At 43.1% G+C, this 25,087-nt stretch overlaps 1 protein-coding gene across 1 annotated transcript in view; it reads right to left on the bottom strand.

Annotated features, from left to right (window-relative positions):
• LOC103768530 (serine/threonine-protein phosphatase 2A regulatory subunit B'' subunit alpha-like) overlaps positions 1 to 25,087 on the bottom strand; it is a 37,137-nt gene that overhangs the window by 11,534 nt on the left and 516 nt on the right. The window contains 6 exon segments of the mRNA XM_008935671.1: positions 341 to 427; positions 5,345 to 5,419; positions 7,252 to 7,354; positions 9,521 to 9,624; positions 11,227 to 11,487; positions 23,605 to 25,087. The exon segment at positions 23,605 to 25,087 is cut by the window's right edge and continues 32 nt beyond it. Of these exon segments, the coding sequence (XP_008933919.1) occupies positions 341 to 427; positions 5,345 to 5,419; positions 7,252 to 7,354; positions 9,521 to 9,624; positions 11,227 to 11,487; positions 23,605 to 25,087 (2,113 nt within the window).

Genomic DNA, 25,087 nt, shown 5'->3' with positions numbered 1-25,087 from the left:
AAGAGAGATCCAAATCCTGAAGCCTCTGCTCAACATAAGGATGCACTGCAAGGATTCTAACAAGAACTTCATTCATTAACCTTTCTGAAGGAGTCTACAGCAGAAGTGCAGGGCACAGTCACCCCTTGACATTCTGGTGGTACACTCTTAGCTACTCCAGTCCCTCATCTTCTCTCATCTCAACTTGGAGAGCTCCACCACTGGCTCCAGCACTCTCCTGGCACTAGAGCATTCAGCCTGCCTGACTGCAGCCCAGGCACAGCTCCTCACTCTACAGCACACAGCTACAGGACTAAGGTATGAGCCATTCTCTGTCTTCTTCAGGCAGAAACCAACGTACTTGCAAGAAGTTGCTTTTCCTCAGCTCTGTTAGGGTGATCTTCCCAGACCAGGATCGATTCACTGTGTAGAATATTCTCTGTATAACCTGCAACAGATGAACAGTGCTCTTGAAACCAGCTCCTGAAATAAACCAGTTTGGAAACTTAAATGCAGTAACTTTATTTTGTTTATTCACTCATCCTAAGGGGACTTTTTTTGTAAAGCATTTTGTGATCTTTTTTGTAGCTACTGCTGTCCTTAATTCACTGTGCAGTATGAAAGGAGCATGTTTCTGAAACAGTATTATCCATTTCCACTCTGCAAATAATTTCACTGTTCTTAATTCACATCTTTGAGCACGGAGATGCAATTTTTATGACAGGGAATATGTTCAAAGTGCTGATAAATCACTGAGTTTTTCAGGTTTTAGGCAGTGGAGCTTGCATGGGTCTCAACTGAAGTAGTGTTCTGCACCAGACAAAAAATAAATCAGGACTTTTGAAGAAGAAACAGGACATGTAAATGAAAACCACAGTTGATGCCTGACCTATTGTGTCTATAACAATAGTTCATCCCCTCGGTGGCTCCACTGAAAGCAAGCAATAGAGATTATCTCTCTGCATTTATCATAGGTAGGTGTTAAACCCATTTGTCCCCTGATCTAATCTGCCTCTGGTGAAAGTGAGTAAAAGGCCCGGGTGGGAACGCAGGGACTTCTGAGAACCCAGGAGAAATTCTGCACAGTGTGAGACTGAGCACACTCCCAAGCACCTAAAACACCCAGCTGAACCCTTGCTAGTCCACTCCTTAGCTTGTCAAACATCATCACAAAGTGGGGAAAATGCAAATGTGTGACTGAGCACATGCACGAACTTAACAGGGGAAACAACAAGCAGCAAACATCTTCAACAAGAGAAATCAGAAATATAATTAAATTTGACTAGCAGCATGGAAATCTACAGAATAGAATTGTCAAACAAATGGTTTTCTCAATACAAACAAAGCTTTGTTGTTTCTAACATCCTGGTGACATCCAACAATTTTGATAACCTTAATAGTGCATGTTATTCCAACACAAAAATTAACTTTACACAACAAAAGGGATATTATGGGGAGTAAAAACCATTTAATAAATTAAATAGGATGAGTTTGATCATGTTAATGAATGGGATAGTGTTTTTACACTGCCTTTGATTAACCACTGGGATAATGTTTCCCAAAGAAACACTGCAGGTTCTTTATTGCTCCAGACTTCAAAGATGGATGCCCATCTAAGGCTGGGTGTCAATTAAATTAAAACCAAACAAAATCTCTCCTAACTATAGCAACCACTGAGCAATGTTGTATTGTAATGGTCTGTGTAGTGCAAGAGGTCAGACTAGGTAATCACAATGATCTCTTCTGGTCTTAAGCACAAGGGAGAAGCTGTATGTTTGTCTCTAATGCCTCTGGCAGTCACTGACATTCTGGATGCTATTTTTGGACTTTGTTTGGCCTTTACTCACAGCAGAGACTGAAGTGGGTCTCACCTCACACAGAACCCACTACCACACCTGACAACTCTGTAGCAGTTCTCTGAGATACAGGGTTTTCACACCATTCTGACCATTCAATCATAACAACCCCAAGAATCAGAAGAGGGATCCCTAACCAAAAATTTTTCTTTTCCTCTGCCTGCAGGGTAATAAAAGGCAATAAAACATCCCCATAAGAAGCTGTTCCTGTATCAGACCATATTGATAAAGATGTCCCATTTGCTCTCTCCTCACCTTGCTGTAAAAATAAATCCTTCAGAGGTAAAATGAGATCTCTTTTCATCCCTTTATCATTTCCAGTCACTCAGTGCAGCCTTTATTATTCAAATAGTGGTCCAGTTTCAATCAATAGTACATAGTGTCTATATCAGTATAAAATATCAATACCTCCCCCTTTCTTTTCCACGTTGTAAAAACCAAGTTGTCAAAAAAAAAAAAAAAAAAAGCATTTGGGAGGCTTCCTAGAACATAATTACACAGCCTGAGATTATTTGCAGCATTCAAAGCCACACTTGTCAGTTGTGCCTCACTGAAAGCCATAATTGGCTTTGTTTTTCCCAGCATGGAGGATTATTTATTCTGAATTCAAGATTTTGGAAGGGGGAGACCCTTCCTACTTGCCTACCATTCTCAGGTAAATCTACCTCCAGGACCCAAACCATTGATGAGGCAGTTCTAGACCCTTCCCCAACCTTCCCCTGGAAGAACAAGAGCAATACCATTTCTGGAAAAACCCATACAGCTTTATTAAACCCTGTGGGCCATCCTCCCCTTCCACATGCCCATTGGTAACACTGCATAAGCTGAAGCATTTTTCAGTAAGCAATAAGTTTTGCCAGGTTGGTTTTAACTGACTCAGCTTTTCAACAACAACATGCAGCTCTAACTGAGCCTTGTTTGAACATTCTGGGAGAAGTCACATTTTAAAGCTTTGACAACAAATGCCACGTGGTATTCTGCCTCTTCTTCAGGAGCTGCTCTCTGTTGAAAAAAACACAAGTAGTTTAGTATATTGGTAATACAATAGCTCACAGATTCTGATAGAGATTAAATTATTGCCTACTCTATCCAAAAGGCACCTCTAAAAGGTGCAGAGATAGGCAAAAAAAAAAGAAAATTTGAAATGTGCACTCACATCTTACCTGTATCAGACTGTCAGCTTACTCTCCAGGGGATTCCAACCAAGGGATGCTGTACCAGCAATGAACACAAAAGCCAGTGTCTCCTTATGGCCCCATCTGTAACAAAAAGCAAATGTAACTCTTGCACTGGCAGCAAACACAGCACTCTGACACTGTAAATAGGTATAAAGCACTCTACCTTGAAGGGATCAAAAGCATCCAGGTAGTCTCAAAATCCAAGGACAAAGCTGTTTCCTCCATTATGTCCTGGTGGAAATAACTGTCTTTTGTAATATTGAAGAGAGAGTCTCTGTGAAAGGAGATGTGACAAACAGGACCTCCTGGTACCAGAGAGGAGAGTCACTGCTGCAGTGGGCCAAGTATTGCCACTCCAGATGGGAATAACCTGACCCAACAGACTGTCTCCCAAGATCTTGACTCTGCTCCAGCTCAGTGATCTGGCCAAGGCCAAACACAGTGAGCTCAGAAGGGATCTGTCTGTTGGTGCAGACACCCAGAAGAGCATTGGCCTGCCAGCATGAGGAGTCTGTGCAGGACACCACAGCTTTGTAAGACTCACTGCCACACACCATGCACCTCAAACCCAAGCACCACTGTTCCCTGGCTGCCCAGGAGGAAGGCACCTGTGCCAGAGTAGAGTGAGGAAGGGTGCCTAAAGGCTCAGGCTGAAGTAGGAAAGCACAGTGGAGACAAGCAGAATCAAGAAGCACTGAGGACCTTCATGTTCTCATGAAGGACCTGGTTCTGTCACTGCTTTATAGTGGTAACACAGGACCTTGCCCAGGCACAAGAGAAGTTGTGGAAAAGGAGTGAGGAAGACAAAGGTGTTCCCCTTTTTAGCAGCAGCCTGCACTTCAGTTGTCTTGAAGTGGAACCTCAACTTCACACAGCTGGTCTCTCAAACCAGAACATGCATTGCACCCCAATGAGGTCCAGGAAGCACAGCAAGGGTGATCATTTGGGAGCATTACTCTACAAAGACATTTGGGTTCTACCTTTATTCTCTCCTTTAGACCCTGAAAAACACAGGAACATCATGTAACTTGAGAAGAGGAACCTGGAAGGGCAGATGCACAGAACTGCCTTTGTCACCACCAGGACAACCACACACTGCATGCTGACCCACTCAGCAGCAAAGAACAAGTGGCTGACATTGCAGAGACTGATGCTAGCAGGACCTTACATCTTCTAGCTCTCACCCCTCCATGTACTTTAAAGACCAAATTCCAGGGTACAGGTGCCACAGTCAGCTTCCTCACTCACCCATTCACATGCTTCCATAATTCCCTGGCCATCATTACACCTACTCTGGCCAGTTACTATGCTTAGTGTATCTCTTGTCTTGCTCCACAGGGGCTGAACATGTAGATAATACACTGATGTTTACTGTCGTGTTCAAGTGCATCTAAAACATTTAAAATTGATTCTTGTTCTACATTTTCATAAAACATTAGTGTGACAGTTCAGGGTTTGCCCAGAGCAAGTGTCTTTCTGCCATCTGGTCCTTGCAGAAAAGCAACAAGCCTGTGTCTGCCAGTAATCTCCCAGCTGCCAGTATGTGGTGCAGCTGGCCCCCATGCAGGCTCTGGCAAGCAAACAGGAGAAACTTCAAGTCTTTGAGCCCTGTGGGCATACACCTCCCATCAGGTCTGTCATTATTTGACTTTGTTACCACTGCAGAGAGAAAACATCCTAACGTTTATACCTTTTATCCAGATTCACACCCAAGGTGAGACAAGCTAAAGGCTTAAAGTACAAGTATCCAAGTAAAGCACCAGTTAGCTGCTGGCTGCAAAGCTGGAACAAAGCTACAGAACAAAAGCCAACAACAGTAGTCACAAAAACTCTGAGACTCAGAAAGACTAGATAGGCTTTCTGGCAAGAGTGAGAGGCAGGAGAGGTGGGCTGCAGACCCTTCCCTTGTGTGCAATGGATGCTTCGTACCATGAAACAATCACAGAGTCTCCGTGCCTATGTGACAGAAATCTTCAAACACAGCCTTCCATGTCTTGGCAGCCCAGCAGAATTAGGGGTAACTCAGCAGCTCTCAAAGACCAAAGAAGGGCTTCTTATCCTCCTTTGCTGGGACTACAGGTTGAAAAAGTTTGGTTTATAGATTTGCTTAAGACCAGAAAGAATCATTATTAACCTTTTGAACGACCTCTTGCACACACAGGCAGATCCATTTTTCCCTTGGAAGTAGTTCTTAAAGTAACTATTTACTGGCAATATTAAAAACACCTATTTATTTTTAAATAACTGAAGGGTTGGCAGATGGGAAGAGTGACAAATCACCAAGGGAGGGTGGGTAAAGAGTATCACAGGAGATCAAAGCAGCCAGCCTACCGTCGTGATATACCGGGAATGGAACTCCGGAGCGTCCTTCAGGAACGTCAGGCCAGGGTGAGATTCCACCACATCCTGCAAGACAACCAACTTAAATGAAACACTTCCTTCTCCTCTGAAGATTTAGAAGTCACTGGGTTTACAAACCAATACTTTTGGTTACTTTTGAAACTGTATTCGAGGCATTAACAATCAAACTGAAGTGATATCTTTTAATCTCTGAAGTGAACCTTCTAGAATTCTAAGTAGAACACATCTTCTGGGCAATATGCACCTGCTGGGCCATTTGGATTTATTTAAGGACAGAAAAACAAAGGAGGAGAGTTAGTGAGTAGATGCAAACTCATTTTCACTGAATGAGACAAAAAAATCAGTTAGTTGACCATGCAACTATCTCCTCTTCAAGATCTTTTTTCCTTTCCTCCACTCCCTGAAGACACCAACATTCCATAGAGCTAGGTGCCAAAAATAAACATCCTTTAAAGGCTGAGAAAGTTACCTTATGTCCTCCACAACAATGAAAGCTCTTGTGAGCCTCAGAATGCAGAGATATGATCAGCACTTTTCCAAAAATCTACTTGAACTACCTGTGGAGATGCCTTTTGCTCAAGATCAGTTCTGTGCAAGCCAAACCCTGGCTCATGACCCCAAATCTGCCAAGAGACTGATGACTAAAAGCATGGAGAAACTGCTCAGATCCTGAACAAATCTGTTCAGATCCTGCATGAATCAGTGTCTGTGTAATTTCTACATGTCTGACTCCTCTACCCTTTAAAAAGTGTTCAAAGTTTTGCTTTGCCTACACCATGACATGTCATAGGGGTAGAGTAGACACAGTGCCCCTTAGGCACTGACAACCAAATTTTGGCCAATCTCACTTGATGTCTAATATGATGCCATAATATTGCTAGTTTCTGGCTGACTAACAAACAAGACTGTACCTGCCTTTGATTGCACCAGTAGCTAAAATCTGCAATCAGTCAGGAAAGACACTGTGCCCAGCAGAGAACAGATGAAAAGGAATGTGAGAAAATTTGCCTGTCACAGACACAGTTTTCTTTGGGACACAGAAACATCCAATGCAGACACAAAAAATCTCTCCCCAAAGCATCATCTGCACAGAGGTTTTGCATAGATGGCACCACAATATGAGAAATCTAGGGATATGTGGAAAAGCTCAGAAAAAGTACCAACAGATGATCAGAAGAGCAGATGGATCTGATTTACACAGAGACTATAAAGAAACCCTAAACCTATCCAGAGCCTGCCTAAATGGCCACAAAGAATTAGAGAATGATACTTTGCTTTGTTAAAAATATCACCTGAATGAACAGGTAAAGAGAAGTGGAATCAGGATGCACATATTTAGCCTGAATATTAGGGAAAAAATAAATCAGCAGTGAGACTTCTACATTGGCAGGTTTAGAGGCATATATAGAACAATTGGAACTGCAATTTTTTTTCAAAGATTTCAGTGTCACATTTTATCTGGCAACCTTGCCAGACAAATTCAATTGTAATTGTCTTGTCAAGCAACTTTTACAATTTTTTAACAACCTTTTATGTTGTGCTTGAGTATCAACAGCACCATGCATTTTTCCCAACAACCACTAAGAAATGGGGCAAATTTCAGCCTGGCCACCAGGCACTGATAACTACAAACCTTAATGAGAGACTAAATAAAGCTTTGACAATCCTCAGCAACTCTAGTAAAATATTTAGCTGGCTGGCACTTATGCAAAACAGTCCACTTAAAATGATTATTTCTGTTTCACTCCAAAATAAACACCACCCAGGTGTTGTTCAAGCCAAAGGTCTGCACGTCCTTAGCAAACACTTAAAGACATGAAACAAACCACACACAGCTCTCCCTCCCCATCCTTCCAGCACTGAGCAGCTGCAGGTACCTGAAGCAGTGGGATGAAGTCCTCCTGTTCTAGGTAGTCACAGCTGGGCTTTGCTAAAAGGTATGTGAATCTGGATGCATCATCATGGCAGCTACGTAGGACTCTGGGAGAAAGATGAAGAGTTATTCCAACCACTTAGTGCCTCACAGGACAATCATGAGCTGCAGATGGATTATGAAGTGCCATACATCTACACTGAATTGTGCAGAGCTGACCTCAAGACTACCAGCAACCCTTTTCATCAGCATTAAGGTACTTCCACCCCACAGAGACTTTTTTCATGGTCACATTGTTGTGGTAAACAAGGTTTCTTACTGAAGACTGCTCTTATTTTGATTCCACAGCATCTTAATAAGGAACCTGACTTTTCAAAATGCTGCATGCTCACTTGAAGTCAATAGGATCAAGCTAACAAGATGCCACAGCAGACATGCTCTCCAATTTAATCCCTTGCTATATTTCAGTATTTGGGGATATTGCCAAAGTAGAATGACTACATTTTCAACCAGAAAAATTACTCCCCAGAAGGAGAAAAAAAAAGAACATCCCTTGGTAATTATGGCTCAGCTGGCTGCTGGCACAGAAGTCATGAAGAACAGCCTAATGAACAAATTAGTAGAATTGCATATTTAGAAGCATATAAACTCATTCCTTAGGTAGACAGTTTGCATCTATGCCAGCAATTCTTGTCTCTGCTTTCTCCTAATAGGAAATACCACGCTCTAAGGCATCACAACTGACAAGCAAACCTGTTAGCTGCACATTCAGAATATGCTGTCAGCTAACAGATACTTTCTAAATCAGATGCAGAAAAGAAGTGCTCACATGTTAGTTTAAAAAGAAGAAAATCAGGCACATAAAGATGTGCCATGTTTCAGTAACAAACTAAAAGATCTGAATTTTTTGGCTGTGAGGTATGCCACACCCAGCAATTCCTATTGACTTCAGATGAGGTCAGTGAACACAGCATTTTGGAAAGTCACATAACTTAAGATGCTTGAAATTAAGTGTCAGCAATTAAAGATAACTGTTTTTAAATTACAGTTGAGTTCAAGATAGCTGTAATCCAACTTTCCCAGGAACACTACATTTCTTTCTGTCACGTTTCCAGAAAAAAAATTTTGTAACTTCTATAAGGGAAGAGGAGGGGGGAGGAAAAAGTGTTTCTAAGAGTAATTAAAGTGAGAAAAGCATACAAAATTTGGCTTGGAAATGGTGTGGTTAAAAGGATACAGAAGAGGAGCATTACCACAGTCTGCAAATATCTGAAGGATGTGAAAGTCAAAGGAGTGAAAATGTGTGATATCATACATGAGGGATTAATTAGGAATAAATGGAAGAACCTAAGGAAGGAAAAAATGTCTGTGTCAAGAAAAACTTATGATCACAGTCACCCTTAACATTTCTGCAATTTTGCCAGGGTAACTAGAAGCTGTTTTGACAATATTATCACAGGAAATACTTTGGAGACTCAGGGTTAAAGGCTACTTCAAGAATCTGAAGAACAACCATTAGGACAAAAACTAGAATTCTCTCTGGATAGGAGATGGAGACGTTGTTTAGGTGTTTCACAAAGCAGACTAAAGGCTGAATTGCCCTGGATGGAAAAAGATGAGGCAAGAGACCAAGTCTGTTTTATCTCACACCTGACTCCAAGCACAATGTATTCAGAGCTCTCAATGTCAAGAAGCTGTGACAGTGGTGTGTGGACATGCCTGTCAGAGCCCACAAACCTGTTATACAGAGTGCTTAAGGAAGTTCATAACTATTAAGGCTCCCAGAGTCTCCACTAGTATGATGTGTCCTTATTTTATATTCCTTCTTCCTGTCCTATAACATTACCACAGGCCTCCCCTCCCCAATCCCAAGTGGCACTCACTGCATTAGTGTAGCAGCAATAAGGGCTGAGATAAATATATCCAAAATCCACTGACATCTGTCTGTCATCTCAGAATAGCTGACATATTTCTAGGGAGTGGGTTAATGTAATTTGTATGCCAGTCAGGGTAAAACAACTCTTCACCTATAGAATTGCTTCCAAATTTGTTGATGCAGCATGGAAACAAGTGTTCAGGGAGTTTTGGGGAAGAAAACTTAAGCTGATGGAGACTTTAAAGCCATTTGTTTCCTTCTAAAGAAGAGATTTTTCTTCAGATTAGAAAAGTCTGGGGTAAGAAAAAGAAGAGCAAATAAAAGAGAGACTTCCACATCAGGCTGTTCTCTCTCTCCACAAAGCAAATCAAGTGAATTTTGCATTTGCCATACTCACTTTCTCCACATGGACACAAATGAGTGTACAGATACACCTCCTGCCCGTTCCCCTCCTGCTGCACTGAACAGAGGTGCCTTCCAGTAGAGTGGGCAGCCACAGATCTGTAAGGAAACACCAGGGCAAAGACAAATACAAAGCCAGTCTCCAGAAAAGCCTGCTTGTTTACTCACCCAATTCACCATCAAGGCTTTTAGATAAGGGAAACAAAGCACCAATAGCACACAGGTTATTCTAGAAGCTATTTGCTGCAAGCCAAGGTTCAGAATCCACCAGTAACTTTCTGCTTTGTTATGTGCCTTTTTACATGGCTGAGAAATAAGTCCTGCCAGGATGGGAAAAGGATGAGAGACTATCAAAGCCTTAAACTTTGTCATTGACTGAACTTCAGTTCTAGTGAGAGTCAATGAAAGCTCCAGCATTTTGTACTCCAACACCTCAAAAAAGCAGGATTGAAACTGCTTCAAACATGGAGCTGCTGACACCCTCAGGAAGCCTCCTCTTTGCCACAAAAATCTTTCCAGCCACCTTTATGACTCCAGAAAAGTTATCAGAACATCTGCAAAACACAGGCCTTGGATAGAGTGCAGCTGATTCAGGCCAAGCACAGGTAAGAAAAGGAATATTTTGAAGTAGTTGAGGCATCATTTCTGCTTTCCTCACAAAAACTTTTTTACCTCTTCTGTTAATGAAGACTATCCTGTAAGTCATTGTCAACTTTCCATCTGGGCCTGCAGATTTCTTTGAGGATCACAGTCAGAACGTGACAGGCCACACAGAGTTCCCTGTCTTGTCATAAAATCAGTTTCAAACCTTTTTTTAGCCAAGCAAAGAAGTTTTTCTGTTTGTTTTTCAGAGATGGTTTACAAACAATGCCACTTGATTCCTCTAAAGCCAAACAAAACCCCAGCCTAGTCTCTTCTTTCAGAAAAACCTTCCTCCATGGAAAACAAGTGCTCCCTCTTGGACAGAACATCACTGCTCAACTTGCAGTGCCAAAGATGCATTCAGGGCAAACTGAACATATGAGATGTGTCTGACAACTGCTAGTTTTAGACCAGCATTACTAAAAACTGTGGCTGAAGGAGAGGAAAATAGAACCACCCATCTGCATCATGCTCCCACACAAGTGCTGTGTTTTGTTCCCTGAAGCCAGGAACTTGTTAGCAGACTGTGACAGCTCCAAGTCTGCTGACACCTGCATTGTGGATATTGAACACACACATCTCAGTGGCTGAGGGCTGGCTGAGCATTTCCCTCCTCTGTGTCCAAGGAGGTGCAGGTTGGGAACTGCTTTCTCAAGTAACACTGCAGCAGTGCCCACAGATGATGTCCAGATCAGTGGCACAGCTAACCACAAAGGCGGCAGCTGGCACCACCTGAAGCCAGGGGCAGAATAAGTTTCTGCTGTCTTCTGAGCATAACTAGGGAAGAAGAGAAAAACTAAAAAGCAATTTACATTTGGTGAGGAGTCCTTTCAGATTCAACCATTTTTCAAATCAAAGCAGGGAAGAACATACACATCAGATGTGACAGCAAACTGAGCTCATTTTCATTTACTACTTTCTTCAGCTAAACAAAAAAAAAGGTTCAGCACAAAAATATATTGGTTCTTCCTTCACTAAAAAAAGAGAACAGCTGTGAGATAGTTTTTTAGTTTTAATTTCAGTCTTTCTCTCTCTCAAAAAAAGCTAGAGAATAGTTACCTTAGCAATTTTCCCCATCTCACAGATGTTTGCTTTCTCATCTTCAAACTCTGTAAAAGCTTCTTCAATCCTGGCAATGATTTCTTCATGATTAGTGCAGACATTTGGAAGTCCTTTAGGGAAGTAGAAACGTGGAATGTTTATGGACAAAGGGGTACTGCTGGTGGCTTTATTCACAGGCAGAAGAGTGCAAGGGCTAACTGTGGTGTTCAGAGGGGCTGGGGCTGAAGCTCCAGGTTTCTTCTCTTGTTTACTTTGAACCTGAAAACATAATGAAGAAATACTTTTTAACAGCATGGCATATGGAATAGAAGATAGTTTGTTCTCCTGGTGATCAGGAAAAAAATTAAAACCCAACAACAACTATAGCACAGGGATAAAAAACCCAGTCTTTAGCTAATTACAAATTTCTGCAGTATAAACCATTGCAAAATTTAGGATACATCACATCTGCTTTTTTGTAGGTTCTGTGCATTTTATGCATGTAGCTGTGGATTCTGAGATGCTACTGAACCACAAGAGAACTCACTGATTTAGCAATAGCTTAGATCAAGGGCAATGTGTTTCTTCTCTTGCTGGTCACTGTGTTGTCATTCTGCCCCATAAGCAGCAAAGCATCAAAATCTGCTCTTTAGTATCTCCCCTTAGAACTAGAACTTACAATTTACCCCCTCAAGTGTCTTGCCTCATGTATGAGCAAACTTACATTCACAACATGGGAAATTTCCATCCCCTGGGACCATAATTAGTTTTGCCAAAGCATGGCTCCACAGACAGTAGAAAATCTTTGCCAGACTGCCTTCTGAAATTCAGGAAGCCTTTTCTTCTGTGCTCAACTTAAACAGCCCAGCAGACCTGATTTTGTTCAAGGTACTGAGTACTGGCAAATCCATGTTTGCTCTGGGAGTTAGGAGCAGCCAGCACAGCTTGGCAGCAGGCACCCACATGGTGCAGCACAGTGCAAAATGCAGGAGGTCTGTTTACAACTCCAGCTGAAAGAATCTTTTGGCAGGCAAAGCACCCAAAGGTTTCACCAATTCAGCACCTACATGATTTACTGAAAAAATGAGAAAACTGGGACCTGAAACTAAGACTTTTCCATGGCTGTTTGTGGTCTTTCCTCCCACATCTACCACGTGGTAACTCTGCCACCCAACCAGTCCTCTCCTGGCTGTAATAAACACACAATTCATATGGTGATCCCCACTAGATCACCCTTCTAATGGATCTCTGCAATCTTCTAGTTCTAGCTACACATCAATACTTTCCTAAAAGGCAGCATTTGTATTTAAGTCCATAATGAAATCCTAAAATAGGTAATTTTTCAGACGTGGAAGAGAATATTTTTTCAACTTGCTTCCCTATTGCACAAGGGTTCCAATGCAAGAGCCACCACATATGTTGTTATATTAATAATAAGAGGCCAGTAAGGCAATAGTCAAGTAAATACAGCTGCAACTTTCAGTTTGTTTATTCTATTTCAAAACAAAATGGTTTTAGGATAAAGTTGCCAAGTCTGAGTTCATTAAATACAGAAGAATGTATATGATGAACTGACTAAACTCTCTGCCTCACTTTCTAGAAACTTGGAGCTTTTTTTGAATACTCCAACCTCATGGGTTTGCTTTCAGCAAGGTGAAGAATTGAGAATTGTAAAGGCTTCCTTAAGTCCTGTTTTTACCTTCAGTTTAGAATACTTTATAGCCCATTCTTCAGAGCCCTGTGACACAAGAGATGGAAGGATGTTCCTCCTCTTTACTCCCCTGCTTCACTGCTCTTTCTTCACATGAGGAGGATCTCTTCCTTCTCCCAGCTGCTGTCCCATGTCAGGAGCAGGAACACACACACTTGCACATGCTGCATGGTAGATGTCAGTGAAGATCCACTCCTCTCCCAAGACCTTCTGCTTCAGGAAGGGAGGCTGAACAAGAGGGGTGAGCAGAGCTCCCTGACACAGGACATCTCAAGAAGCCTCGATCCCATTGGGAAATAGTGGGTTAATGATTCTCATCCTGGTGTATAAATCAAGCTAAGGGTTTGACTTGGAGGAGAACTCACACACACCACCACTTCTGCTTTTACAATCTGCTCCTCACCCTGTCTGCCCTGCCTAGCTAGTGGCTTTTCCAGCCAGGAGTCAGCTCGACTCAGTTTTCACTTTCTGGATTCCAGCAGAGGGGAAATCCCTGCTGGCCTCTCACAGCACCGTATTGATAGGAACAATGCAAGGCTGGAACAGACAATGAGGTGCCAAATGAAGCCACTTGACTTCTATTATAGGACTCAACATCCGTTTGTCTTGAAGACCCACTTCTCAGGGCCGGTTTTATTGCTCATTAACCTCTTCAATGCACACATGTACTCTTAGCTGTCAGGGCCCTGAGGAACTAGAAGAAATGAGTGAAGTTTTACAAAAATGTCCACAAGCCTTCCAAAAGGAAGGAAACCAACACACTGTTCTCTCAAAGGACACTGACTCTTCTCTTTAGCAAAATTATTCCCTTCCTTTACGGTACAAGAGAATGATAAATTGGATTTATTTTTTTCTTGGAAGGCAAAGAGGTATTCCCAAAGTAGAACACCACTACAACACTGTGCCATTTCCCTCCTCTTCTGCATACCACTTGCATCCTGATATGGCACAAGACTATAACACAGCTCATTGACTTTGCCCTGAAGAGCAGAGCAACTCATTTTCCTCCAGATACTGCCAGAGTCAGCAACGCTTGGTACCAGCTCACAGGAGTCACAAATCAGGATCCACGAATCTCATTTCCTGATCCATGAGCAGAACACAAGCCAGAAGGTTAGATATTTATGGGAGAAATTCAGGGAGTGCTGCTAAGCTCCAAAGTAGGGATCCAGTTCAGACACAGGTATGCAGCTGACCTTCCCAGTAAGAAGGAATCACTAACTCCTGCTCAGGCCAAGTCAAAGGAGGAGGAAGCATTGCTCATGGATGGCTGCTTTCAGAAGATTCTATTTCAAGAGTAGAAATAAGTTTTTTCAACTTTATCTTCTTCCTTCTCATGTAAGAAGTGAGCTGTCTCCAAAAACACAGAGAAGACAACAAGCATCAATCATCTCTTGAGGATCTTGTTGCCTAAAGAAGTCTTGGAAGTGAATACTCCAGGATGGGTATAACCAGATGTCTCCAACTACAGAGACAACTAGAGTCTTGGAAGTGAATACTCCAGGATGGATATAACCAGATGTCTACAACTACAGAGACAACTAGTTAATTACAACTACTTGTGAAAAAAGAAAATTATACAATGAGAAATTCTGGTGGAATTCCTTGGAAAAAAAAACAGTTTATTGAAAATAAATGCTATTTTCTTAGTGGAACACCTTTCTCCACCAGGGACACACATTCTCAGAACGGACAACTAAGAGAAAGAAAGCTACAAATTCTGTAATAAATCTTTTGGCTTTGTTACCAACAGCTAAACTGTTTTTCCCCCCAGATAGGAAGGTGAAATTAAAGCCTGTTTTTAAACACTGCTCTACAGTGTAGTGTAATTTACCTTATCTAAAATCCACCTATCCACTATATCTCCTTTTGCCTGTCATATAACTTATTTTTAGAGAGACTAAAATAGTGACATCTGCATTATAAATAAGCCAGACAGAACTGCAGCCTCGTTGTAGCTACACAAACAAAGCACAGAGACAAAACCCTGCCATCCATCCAGGCCTGTCTCTCAGGGACTTGCCTGTCCCAGCAGAAAACTCCACAGAAGGAAGCAGTATCATACAGAGTGCTCAAATACTTTCTGCTCTGTCCTTCTGGCCTCAATCTCCAAGAGAATCCTAAATAATAAGTTCACCAGTTTCTTGGGGTTTTTTTTCCAAAGGATTCTGTAATCCTCTTTTCTAGGGTACAGTGACTCAGCCTGGCTTTTCACAGTCCATAGTGCTGACTTCATGTCTCCTTCCATTTTTTACAGTTCCCATCTTAATGAAGCCTGAGGGTAACTGGACACAAGCCATCCTCAAAGATCATCAGTTCTCCAGAGCTGATTTGTATCTATTGCCTGAGACTTCTTCTTCCTTGCCTTCCCTGAAGCCCTTTCCCATCATTGTATCTTTGCGCTGCTTCTTTCTCACCCATCTCTAAGGACAGCAGAGTTTCATCTGCACGTGGCTCCCAATAGCATGAAGAAGAGAGGCTGTAAGGAAATGTAATAAGAATATTTTCTACTAGAAGTCATACACTTTCCAGCAGAAAAAAAGTCCAATTGCAACAAAAAAGAAAGCAACAGCCCTGCTGAGAAGGGGGGAGATGGTGTGCACCACACCAAACATGAGCCTGCAGCATGGGCCAACCACAAACAGGGCAAACTCTGTACTAGACTGCCTCAGGAGCAGGGCCAGGAGAGCATGGGAAGTCATCTCCTCTGCCTGGCACTAGGGAGGCTGCAGATGGATTGCTGTCACCAGTCTGGGGCCTTCACTTTAAAAGGATGGGGAGAGACCAGATGGAGAGCTATAGAAAGCAAATCCAACAGCCAGGGTCAGGAGCATGAGCCTGAGGGGCTGGGGCTGTTGAGCCAGGCAAAGGGGGAACTAAGGGATGGGCCTGGAGCTATTTGAAGCACAGTTACAGAAAGGATGGAGCCAAACTCTCTAGTGGTACACAGTGTGAAAGCAGCAACAGGATAAGCTGCAGCTTGGGAGGGCTGGGCTGGAGGATGGGTTTAAGTGAGGGTAGTACAGCCTGCAGGAGGTCACTGGAAGAGGGAGAGGGGGATCCCTACCCTTGGGGAGTTTTCAAGACTTGGAGAAAGGCAGTGCCAGTGTGACCTAGCATTAGGAACAGTCTTCCTACAAGTGAGATGTTGGATTAGAGACCTCCCTACCTCCCTTTGTACCCAGCACTGCCATGGGAGGCTCTCTCATCCTTCCATAAATAGTCCTGCAAAAGATGAGCATGAAAACTGAATCTTGCAGCTCTTCAAAAAGATATGGGTTTGACAAAATACCTTCTGCCCCCTTGTCTTCCTGGCCAACACCTGTGTGTTCCCTAAGCTACTGAGCACTCATGTCTCTGTTCCCCATCACCACTTTATCACCTTTCCTCCTGCTAGCATTTTTTTTTCTGTATTTGGTGAGCCAAATTACCTCTACTTTCAGGTCATCTCACACTAACACATCAAAGTCACAAGGTACAGCCCCATAAGGTGCAAATATCAGTACCTAGCTGCTGCCAAGCAGGACAACTCCCATCTCTGTCCTCCACCTCCTAATGGACATTGTCACTGTGCACTAAGTGACAGCTCCAGAGCTTGCCAGACCCCTCTCTGAACTGATTGAACCCACTTAGAAAGGCAAAAAATAGCCTTAGCTCTGTTGCTGGGTAATACTCTGCCATGCTGTGAGCTAAGCCATCTCACAGAAAGGCCCATGGGGCCCAGTGCCAGTCACAGGAGACACAGGGGAGGAGGTACCAAGAGGGAACAGGTTCTGGAAGAAGGAGAAGAGGAAGCAGGACCATTTTTTTTCAGCTGCAATTGCCCTCTGCATTAGTTCATCTGCCTTGGATGTGCAGCCCCAGAGCAGTCACGCTCAGTGCCTTCAGCAGTGAAGGTTGCTGCTCCTACTTCAGACCAGGTGGAGGGCTCACAGCTTGTCAGATTTCCAGCTGCTCTGCTAGGAGATCTTGTCTCTCTCCCTCGTAAACCATTCCCTGATTATGGCCTTAGGTAATGGGGGAGTGAACTTCTCTGTGCTGCATGGTTCCTGTTAGTCTCCTCTAAACAGCCCGTGCTCCGTGCCCAAGCTATTACTGCACATGACTTCATGCAGTTCTCCTCCAGGGAGGGAAAAAGGATGTTCCAGAGACTAACCTCATGTGTGTACTTTAACCTGTCACCAGAAAACGTGAAAACAGAATGTGCTACAATATACTGGGGGGCAATTGGAATAGCTGCTGCTTAGGAAACAGCTGCACTGCTCAGAACTTCAACTTTGTAACTTCCTCACCGGGTCACCAATTATTTAAATATAGATGAAGCTCAAGATGGGCCAATTTCAGCAGACTGTAACCCCTTGTAAATCCAGAGTCACTACATCCCCACTTGGTGTCCTAGCATAAATTACTCCAGTCTTTTGCCAGTTGTCCAGAAAACAAGTATAGCAGCTGGGATTTACCCAGCAATACAGTCATGGTACAATTTCCACTTTTTTGGCTACATGTCCATGATCTTAAGGGTCTTTTCCAACCTAAATGATTTCAGGACCTCCTTCAGCCACAGTCCAGAGACAGCAGTAAACTGCACAGAGAAGCACCTTGTGATGGTAAAATCACAAGTGCCAAAGCCAGGCAGGCTGGTCTGTGCACAAGTTTGTCCAGCAGAGAGCATGACCCACTGAACACAGCAGAACACTGTGGTGGTTCCACATGCAGCAGGAGACATTCAGAGCAAACACACACACAGGAGATTTTCTTGCCAAAAAGCCAGAAAATATTTAATAGCCTTGCACCACCTCTCCCTATTACTAAATCACTGCCCTTGCTGTTAATTTTTTCCCCCCTTGTTTACAAAGACATTTTAACTCTGCAATCTAAGCCTAGAAGGTTTATTTTTAAACCTGCTGGTATCTAGCTGCAAATAACTTTCTGCAAATAGACACGCCTAGCCAGGACACAGTTTGATTCTCTCATCCAATAAAGAATACAAAGCCACACAAAAAGAAAAAAGAAACACCAAGCATTCTAACCTGGGCCTGCTGGAAGGACTTCAGCCTCCTCTTGAATCGAGATGGAAGAACAAAGTCACAGCCCCTGGCCAGGAAAGCTAGCTCCCCTCCCAGGTCTGGGTCCCTCCGCAGGGAGCTCTCCTTGATCATCATCCTGCTCAGCTCCCAACCAGATGCTGCCCCTTCCAGAAGGGGCACAGGGACTATGCAGGAGACCACGTCAAGACCAGCACGTTGCCTTCTTGGTTCTGTTTTTACAGGCAAAAAATGGCAAATGGCTTCAACATACTATGTCTTCTCTCTCTTCACAAAGACAACATCTAGAGATTTTGTCTCACTCCTGAAGCCAAACCTCCTTTTTAAAACTAATATTCAAAGTATCTTTCAGTACCACCAGGATCTTCAGCCTTCTTGTAATACTTTAATTGAGAAACATGATCTACAACAGAATCTATTTCCCTGCTGGCTATATGACAGACAATCTGTCCTTGGCCTGTAATAGGCCAGGGGTAATATGGGAAAGGAAGCACCCACCACCACTACCAAGAGTGCTAAAATTAGATGCCCTGCAGAAGTGGCTAAATATACCATCTTCCCCAATAGTTCCTACTTTATGTGCTTCAGCTCTGGAACCTGAGGTGCAGACTTGCATCAGTCAGACCCAGCTAGGGTTAAACCTCATGCTCTCAGACAAGGCCCCTGCACATATGATGCTAGTGGTTTGAGGACCCTGCTTCTGAGGTGATGGAGCAGAAGATGAGCCTTAGTTCCCACTCTAGACCTAAGCCTGTAATTTTCAAAACCCATCAATTTTTCCTTCTTGCTTGGAAAAAGCAAATAATCTCATTTCTTTAAGGCCAAGTAAGCACATAGGGATGATCTTGGATAACAAGCTCTGACATTCTAAAGCAGTTCTTAAGAAAATGGTTCCACGAAGACACCAAAAAGTTTGAGTGACTTAAAAACTTAACGTTTTTAAAACTTCAAACTCTTGCTCAGACTTCCTCTAGGCTTGTTAAAAGTGTGTTCTCCCTCTCCTGTCACAACAATGGTGCTGAACAACCACCTAAACCCAATTCTTACTCTATAAAATGAACAAACACCTAGTCCCATGGCCTTTTTCTGGCTTTAAAAGTCTAGCTACTTTGCCATTTTACTTACTAAGCTTAGTAAAACAACATCCAATTTCTAGCTAGTAGGGCTTGCTTTTATCAAGAGATTGCATTTGAAATAAAGTCCCACTGAGCCTCACAGAAAGCTTTTACTGGACACGTGTCTCTGATGTTCTTTTCCTGATGCCATGGTCCCACCACCTGGGCTGTGGAATCCAGCTCTTTAGGCAAGAAGATTTGAACAAGACTGTAGCATAGTTTGGGTCCCTTAGGGTCACTCTAGTTACATCTGAACTGTGCAATCTCAGAACTGAAAAAGCTCTGAAGCCCAGGTGTATATTCACAGCCACAGTCTGAAGAATCACAAGGTTACCACAATGTCAGCAGCCCACTTTGCCCTGCAAATGAATAAGAAGCCTAACAGAGTGGCAGGATGAGCATGGGAATGAGAAAAGGAGGCCCCAAAAAAAGAAAAAAGCAGGCAGGAGTGTTTTTACTGGAGCTGCCACTAAGTGAATGATGCACAGATCCACATGCAACAGTTTGGGAATAAATTTTGTTGTCTGACTCTGGCAATTTTTTCTAAACATGAAGGCAATGCCTAAAGAGCCCACAAGGCTCCTCTGTCCTGGGAGTCCCTCCACGTCTCACATAGCAGCATGTCAGAAGGTGATTTATTTTAACTCATCTGTGGTAAGTGTACTTGATCTTCAGCTGAACTCTTACCCTGCTTACAGGCTGCAGAAGAAATGTAGTCCAAAGAACCTCTCAATGTCTGCAGCTGTATGCAGACCAGCTACAGGGCTTTGAAAGATGTGTGCATGAAAGACACACACTAATCCAGCAGCCACTAGCTGCTACTTAAAAAAAAAAAAACCAAAAAAACAGTCACATACTTTTCATTCACAAATTAACCAGGCATAAAACATCCTGGAAGTCTGGGGGTTTTTGCACTGATAACCTGGAAAAATACAAGTGATCTGGGGCCAAGGGTTGCTGTGCCTGAATTCCTGTGTTGTTTTTTTTTCTCCACTATAGTAGGTTCCTAGCATGGTATTTCCTATCCTCAAAACACACTGTGTGGGTATAAATAAAAACAAATATACAGCACTATGAGAAATTGGCAGCAAGAGAATCTTGCATCAGCAGCTTCAGAGTCAACTGGACAAAATCCAGCAGAAAAATCTGGTATAAACAGCCTACAGATCAACTGAACAAACTGCAGTCAAATTCAGAAATTCCTCTTTGCTGTAAGTGACCTGGTTGAAAGCATGAAGGTGAGAACCTCACCTGTGCCTAAAGCTGGAGGCTTAGTCCTAAAAGATTGCACTGAACATGTCCCACAGTGTTTGGTAGCAGTTCTTTTAATTCATAGAACACCAGGTTGGAAGGGATCTCAAGAATCATCTGGTCCAACCTGGCTTCTTTAATTTAATCTGATTTAATATTTTTTCCTCTATCACCTTTAATTCTGAGATACTTTAAGATTCACTATTTCCAAAATATTTCAATAACTACTACCAAAAGAGGGGAAAAAATGGACCTTTTTTACTATTTTTACCAGAAGTAACAAACAATTGATGTTGGAAAAGAGCACAGATTGTATATATAGCTTAATTGACAGATATTATCAGCATCTGATCAGAACTATTTGTCATAGATGTAAGATGAAAGCTGATGTTCCAGAATAAAAGTTTTACATTTTAATCTGAATGCATTTTAAGAAACTGTGATTACTTCATGACAAAGTTAAAATCACTATGATGTTGTAGAAGCCACTTTTTACAGCTAATTGCCCCACAGAAGATCCTTCACAAGCATATAATTAAATTTTCAAAACAAAGAAGAGCACAGAATGACAAAGTAGCACTTTGAAGGGGCAGAATTATGAAGTAGCCAGGTCAATCTCAACTTTCTGTGGTTATGAAACAGTCTTAACTCCACTCAGAGCCATGTTTAGCCTTGCACACTGAAACCCTCTCCTCCCAGGCCCACAGTCCCTGTCCAGCAGCAGCTGTATCACCCACAGGACCTCAGTCTGAGCAGTTTCACTCACTAATCTGGCAGAACACAAACCTGACTAAAATTTATAATGCTCCTGTACAAGATGTAGTCAGTATACAGAAAGATTCAGAACGATGCAGTAGAAAGTAGAGGAAGGAGGGAGAAAGGAGTAGGAAGCAGTACTCCTGGCTCACTCTACCAAGAGCAATCCTTTTGAGAAAATATACCCAAACAGAGGAAGAACAAAAAAAAACAAAGGCCTCTTTTTGTATCTAACCCTGGTCCTGGTCTCTGCTCCCAAAATTATTCACAAGCTTAATCCAACAGCTCTTAAAATGAAATGCATGAGCAGGACTTGGGGCAGAGCCTCGTCCTGCTCAAACTTGATTCTGGAAATGGAAGGACCAATTTCTGACAGACTTTTCTAGGGCACTTTCCCTAGAGCACCACACACTCCTCAAGCATTAAACTGAATTTGAATAATTTGCCAAATTTGCTCTCTATACAGGTGGTAGACCAAGGGCACAGAGAGGTTAAGGCCAAAAGCCATCCAGCACTGACTTTTCCAAGGACTCTGCATAACATTTTACTCAAAAGGAAGTACCCTTTACCTCCCAAAAAAACCCTGACACTCAGTTCTTCTGCAGATCAGGTCAGGATCTCCATTTTCTTCACCACACACTGGTTCCAGTTCCCTCCCATTTCCCTCACAACTCCCAGTCCACTCAGGACTCCTTACTGCCCTCCTAGCTACAGGAAAAAATAGATATTTGACGGGTTTTATCACCTCTAACAAACACCTAAACTATTTTCATTGAATTATTTATTTCAAAAACAACATATTTTAAAAATAATCAGCTTAAAACAGGCACAGAACAGGAAATTTTAAAACAGATAGTTGGAGGTTTAGAGATAAGCAAAGGAGAACTGGATCTCAGATTGGGAAACACTGGACAGTCTGAAAGTACATATTATTCATCCACCACTCATACACATGCAATATTGAATCAGAACTCACATGGAGCTCCAGCCAGATCCAGAGTTATCCAGGAATATGGATATATTCCCTAGATGCTACACCTGGAGTGGGCCTTGTGTCCTCAGTCAAGGGCTTGGCCCCCTCTAAACAGCAGCAAACAACAGACTAAGCACAGGGCCAGCAGCTCAGATGACTTTTGCCCACTCCGTTAAGGGCTGACTCGCCCTCAAGGGTTCCAGCCACATCCTAGCTCTGCAGTGCTTGGGCCAGGCCCCCTCCAGCACTTCTAGGTCCCCAAGACATTTCTCTTGTGATCTTTGGTTCCAGGCATCCATTCAAAGCAAGGGCTGTGCTGCTGCACAGAAGAGAAGAGCTCTTGCAGTAGGGGTGCATGTTGTATGTCCACAGAAAGCAGCCTGGGAGCAAACTAACACACAGGCTAGGTTTGGGACAGAAGCTGGTAAGGGACCAGGCTGACAAGCTATCTGACAGTGTAAATGCATCAAATTTTCAACTATTATAGAAAAACTGCCACAAAGTCAATGTCACACTTGGACATTTTTCTTTGAAGTTCACAAATTAGAAAATTTTGTAAATTAATATACAAGGCAAGAATAGCTACTGTAGCTTTAGAGCTTCTGGAGCTGTTTAGTTTCATACTTTTCATAGTAAACTTTTTTTTTTCCCTTGCTGGAGATATCAGACAAGGTTATGCTCAGCATTTTCTCTAAGCCAAGATGACCAGAGAAACACGTGGAGAGCCTCCTCTAAGGAGATCTCAGCAATGCCTCAGCACCCCACCCACCCCCTTTCAGAATCACACCCAATGCCTGTGTTTTCAGGAAGGTGGACAGCTTGGAAGACATGCACATCATGCTGTAACTGAAAACTGCTGCAAAAGTTCACTCATAACCCCAGCACTTCGAGTGCCTGTGTGGAAGGCTGCTTTTGGAAACTGCAGCCCTCTCTACACTCTGTACAGTTGGAAGTTTTGCACCAAGTTGTCTTGAAAATTTGGCACTTCCTACTCCTCATTGAAGATATCCCAGCAATGCAGACTCCACAATGACTCCATGCATGGGGGGCATGGAAAAGAAAAGGAAATCTTCCTAGATTCTGACCTCTGTGCCAGGGAGGGTCTTTCTAGGAACCAGTGATGAGGAGGACAACACAGGCTGTTGGAGGCTGCTTAGAGATGGGAAAAGGGAGAGGTGGAACATTCAGTTCTCACTGAATTGCTGAGAGGCAGTCCAGTAACTGCTCCCAGATGAAAATTTGTTCCTACCCTCTGTTATACAGGACCCATTTAAACCACAAGCAAAGGGCTTGTGGCAGCACTAGCAGGCAAGGAGCAAGCTCAAAGGTGAAACTGCCCATCAGGGCATATTTCATTTGCTTAGGGGTTTTAGTTCCCATTTCTTCTTTGTATTTAAATAAATGCTACATTTCTGCCAAGTTAAGCATGTTATTCCACACATCCAAAGCACAATGAATCACATAGCACAAGTAAATTTTTCCCCCCACACACATTTTCTCATGTTTATTTTACTCACTATCCCATCAAAGGTTTGGTTCTCTTACCTTAATCACTTCTGGGGCTTGCTGAATTGCAGTTGGAACAGAGTCTCTGGAGGCAGCCCCAGCATAGCTCTTTTGCCCTGCCAGGAGGGACTGGGAAGGAGCTGTTAAAGTTTCCTGAAGAATCTGCATCACTTCCCTCTCTTTGGACAAGCTTCCCTTGCCTGCCTGGAACTCCACAAGTTCCTGGGCAAAGTCCTCAATGCTTTCCAGGATACGCAGTAAAAGGGCTTTGTCTTCCTCCTCCATTTTATGACCATTGCTTTCCATGACTTTTGACAGAGTGGAAGTGGGGTCAATGGGTTTAATTTTGGGTTCATGAGCCTGAGGTAGTACCTGCCTACCCTGGCAGCCCAACACAGGTTCACTCTCCTTCCGAGAGGGTTCCCTCAAAGCACTCTCCATTTTCTGTGAGAAGCACTCCAAGTCCAGCAGCAGTTTGTCTATCTCATCCTTGTCTATCTTACTACCTATCTGTTCTCCTTTGGAGACATCAGCTTGGGAACCACACAGCACAGAGTCTGAAACTGGTTTTAAAGGAGTAATTTTTTCAGAAGTGTGGGAGAGCTCAACATCTCCCACTCTGGCAGGTTCTGCTTTAGCATTCCCAGCTAGATCTGAACAACCAGCTTGCTGGTAGCTGTGCTCTAAACTCTCCCAGCCCCCCTTCTGCTCTGCCTTCTTTACTCTCCCTAATGTTCTTTCCCCATCAGACTCCTCCTCGATGTACAGAGCCTCAGTGGAAGAGGTGCAGTCAGAAGAGCTTGTGGCTGGTAACTGAGGTAGAGCACAAACATCTTTCCCAGCTCTCCCACTGTCCTCCTGTGGGATGCTGTGGAGGGAGTTTGAGGTAAAGCTCACAGTGCTTGTTTGGATGGGCTGGGAGGTGCTTGTCACCTCACACTGATCACCTGGCAGTTTGAGAGGAACTGCACTGGAGGATGGCAGCTGAATAATATCTTCATACCTAGGTGGCTGCTCATCTCCAAATACTGGTGGAAAGGGAGTTTGCTGCAAGCCATGAAAACAGTTGACTAGTTCTGCTAAATCAGTAGCTTCCTTGTGCCCTGGGGGCTTGAGCTCAAAGGGCAGCTTCTTCAGGTATGAAGAAAATCTCGTCATCAGATTCATATAGATCATCTCAGAATTAGCCAGGGGATCGTTGCTGTTCCCTCCACTAACACTGTCTGCAGACTTCTTTTTGATGCAGTGCTTTATGATGTCTGTGCACTTCTTCAGATCCTCTGAGCACTTCAGCAAGATGTCTAAGCACACCTTAATATCTCCACCAGATCCACCATCTAGCTTGTGTTTTTCCAAAATCTGGGTAATGAAGTTTTCTTCAGAGAAGGAATGAGGGGAGAAGGGAACCATGGTGACTTCTGGAGCATCATTGCTCTCCTGCCACTTTTCCACAGGTGAGTGACTCTGCAAAAAGCCACACGGAGGGCAGTTCTCATCATTGTTGAAGTGCCCATAAATCAAG

The sequence above is a fragment of the Merops nubicus genome, unplaced genomic scaffold, assembly GCF_000691845.1.
Source record: "Merops nubicus isolate BGI_N331 unplaced genomic scaffold, ASM69184v1 scaffold8202, whole genome shotgun sequence".
Taxonomy (NCBI): domain Eukaryota; kingdom Metazoa; phylum Chordata; class Aves; order Coraciiformes; family Meropidae; genus Merops; species Merops nubicus.
Note: the sequence above shows the minus strand (reverse complement) of the source record. Positions and strands in the feature narration are given on the sequence as shown.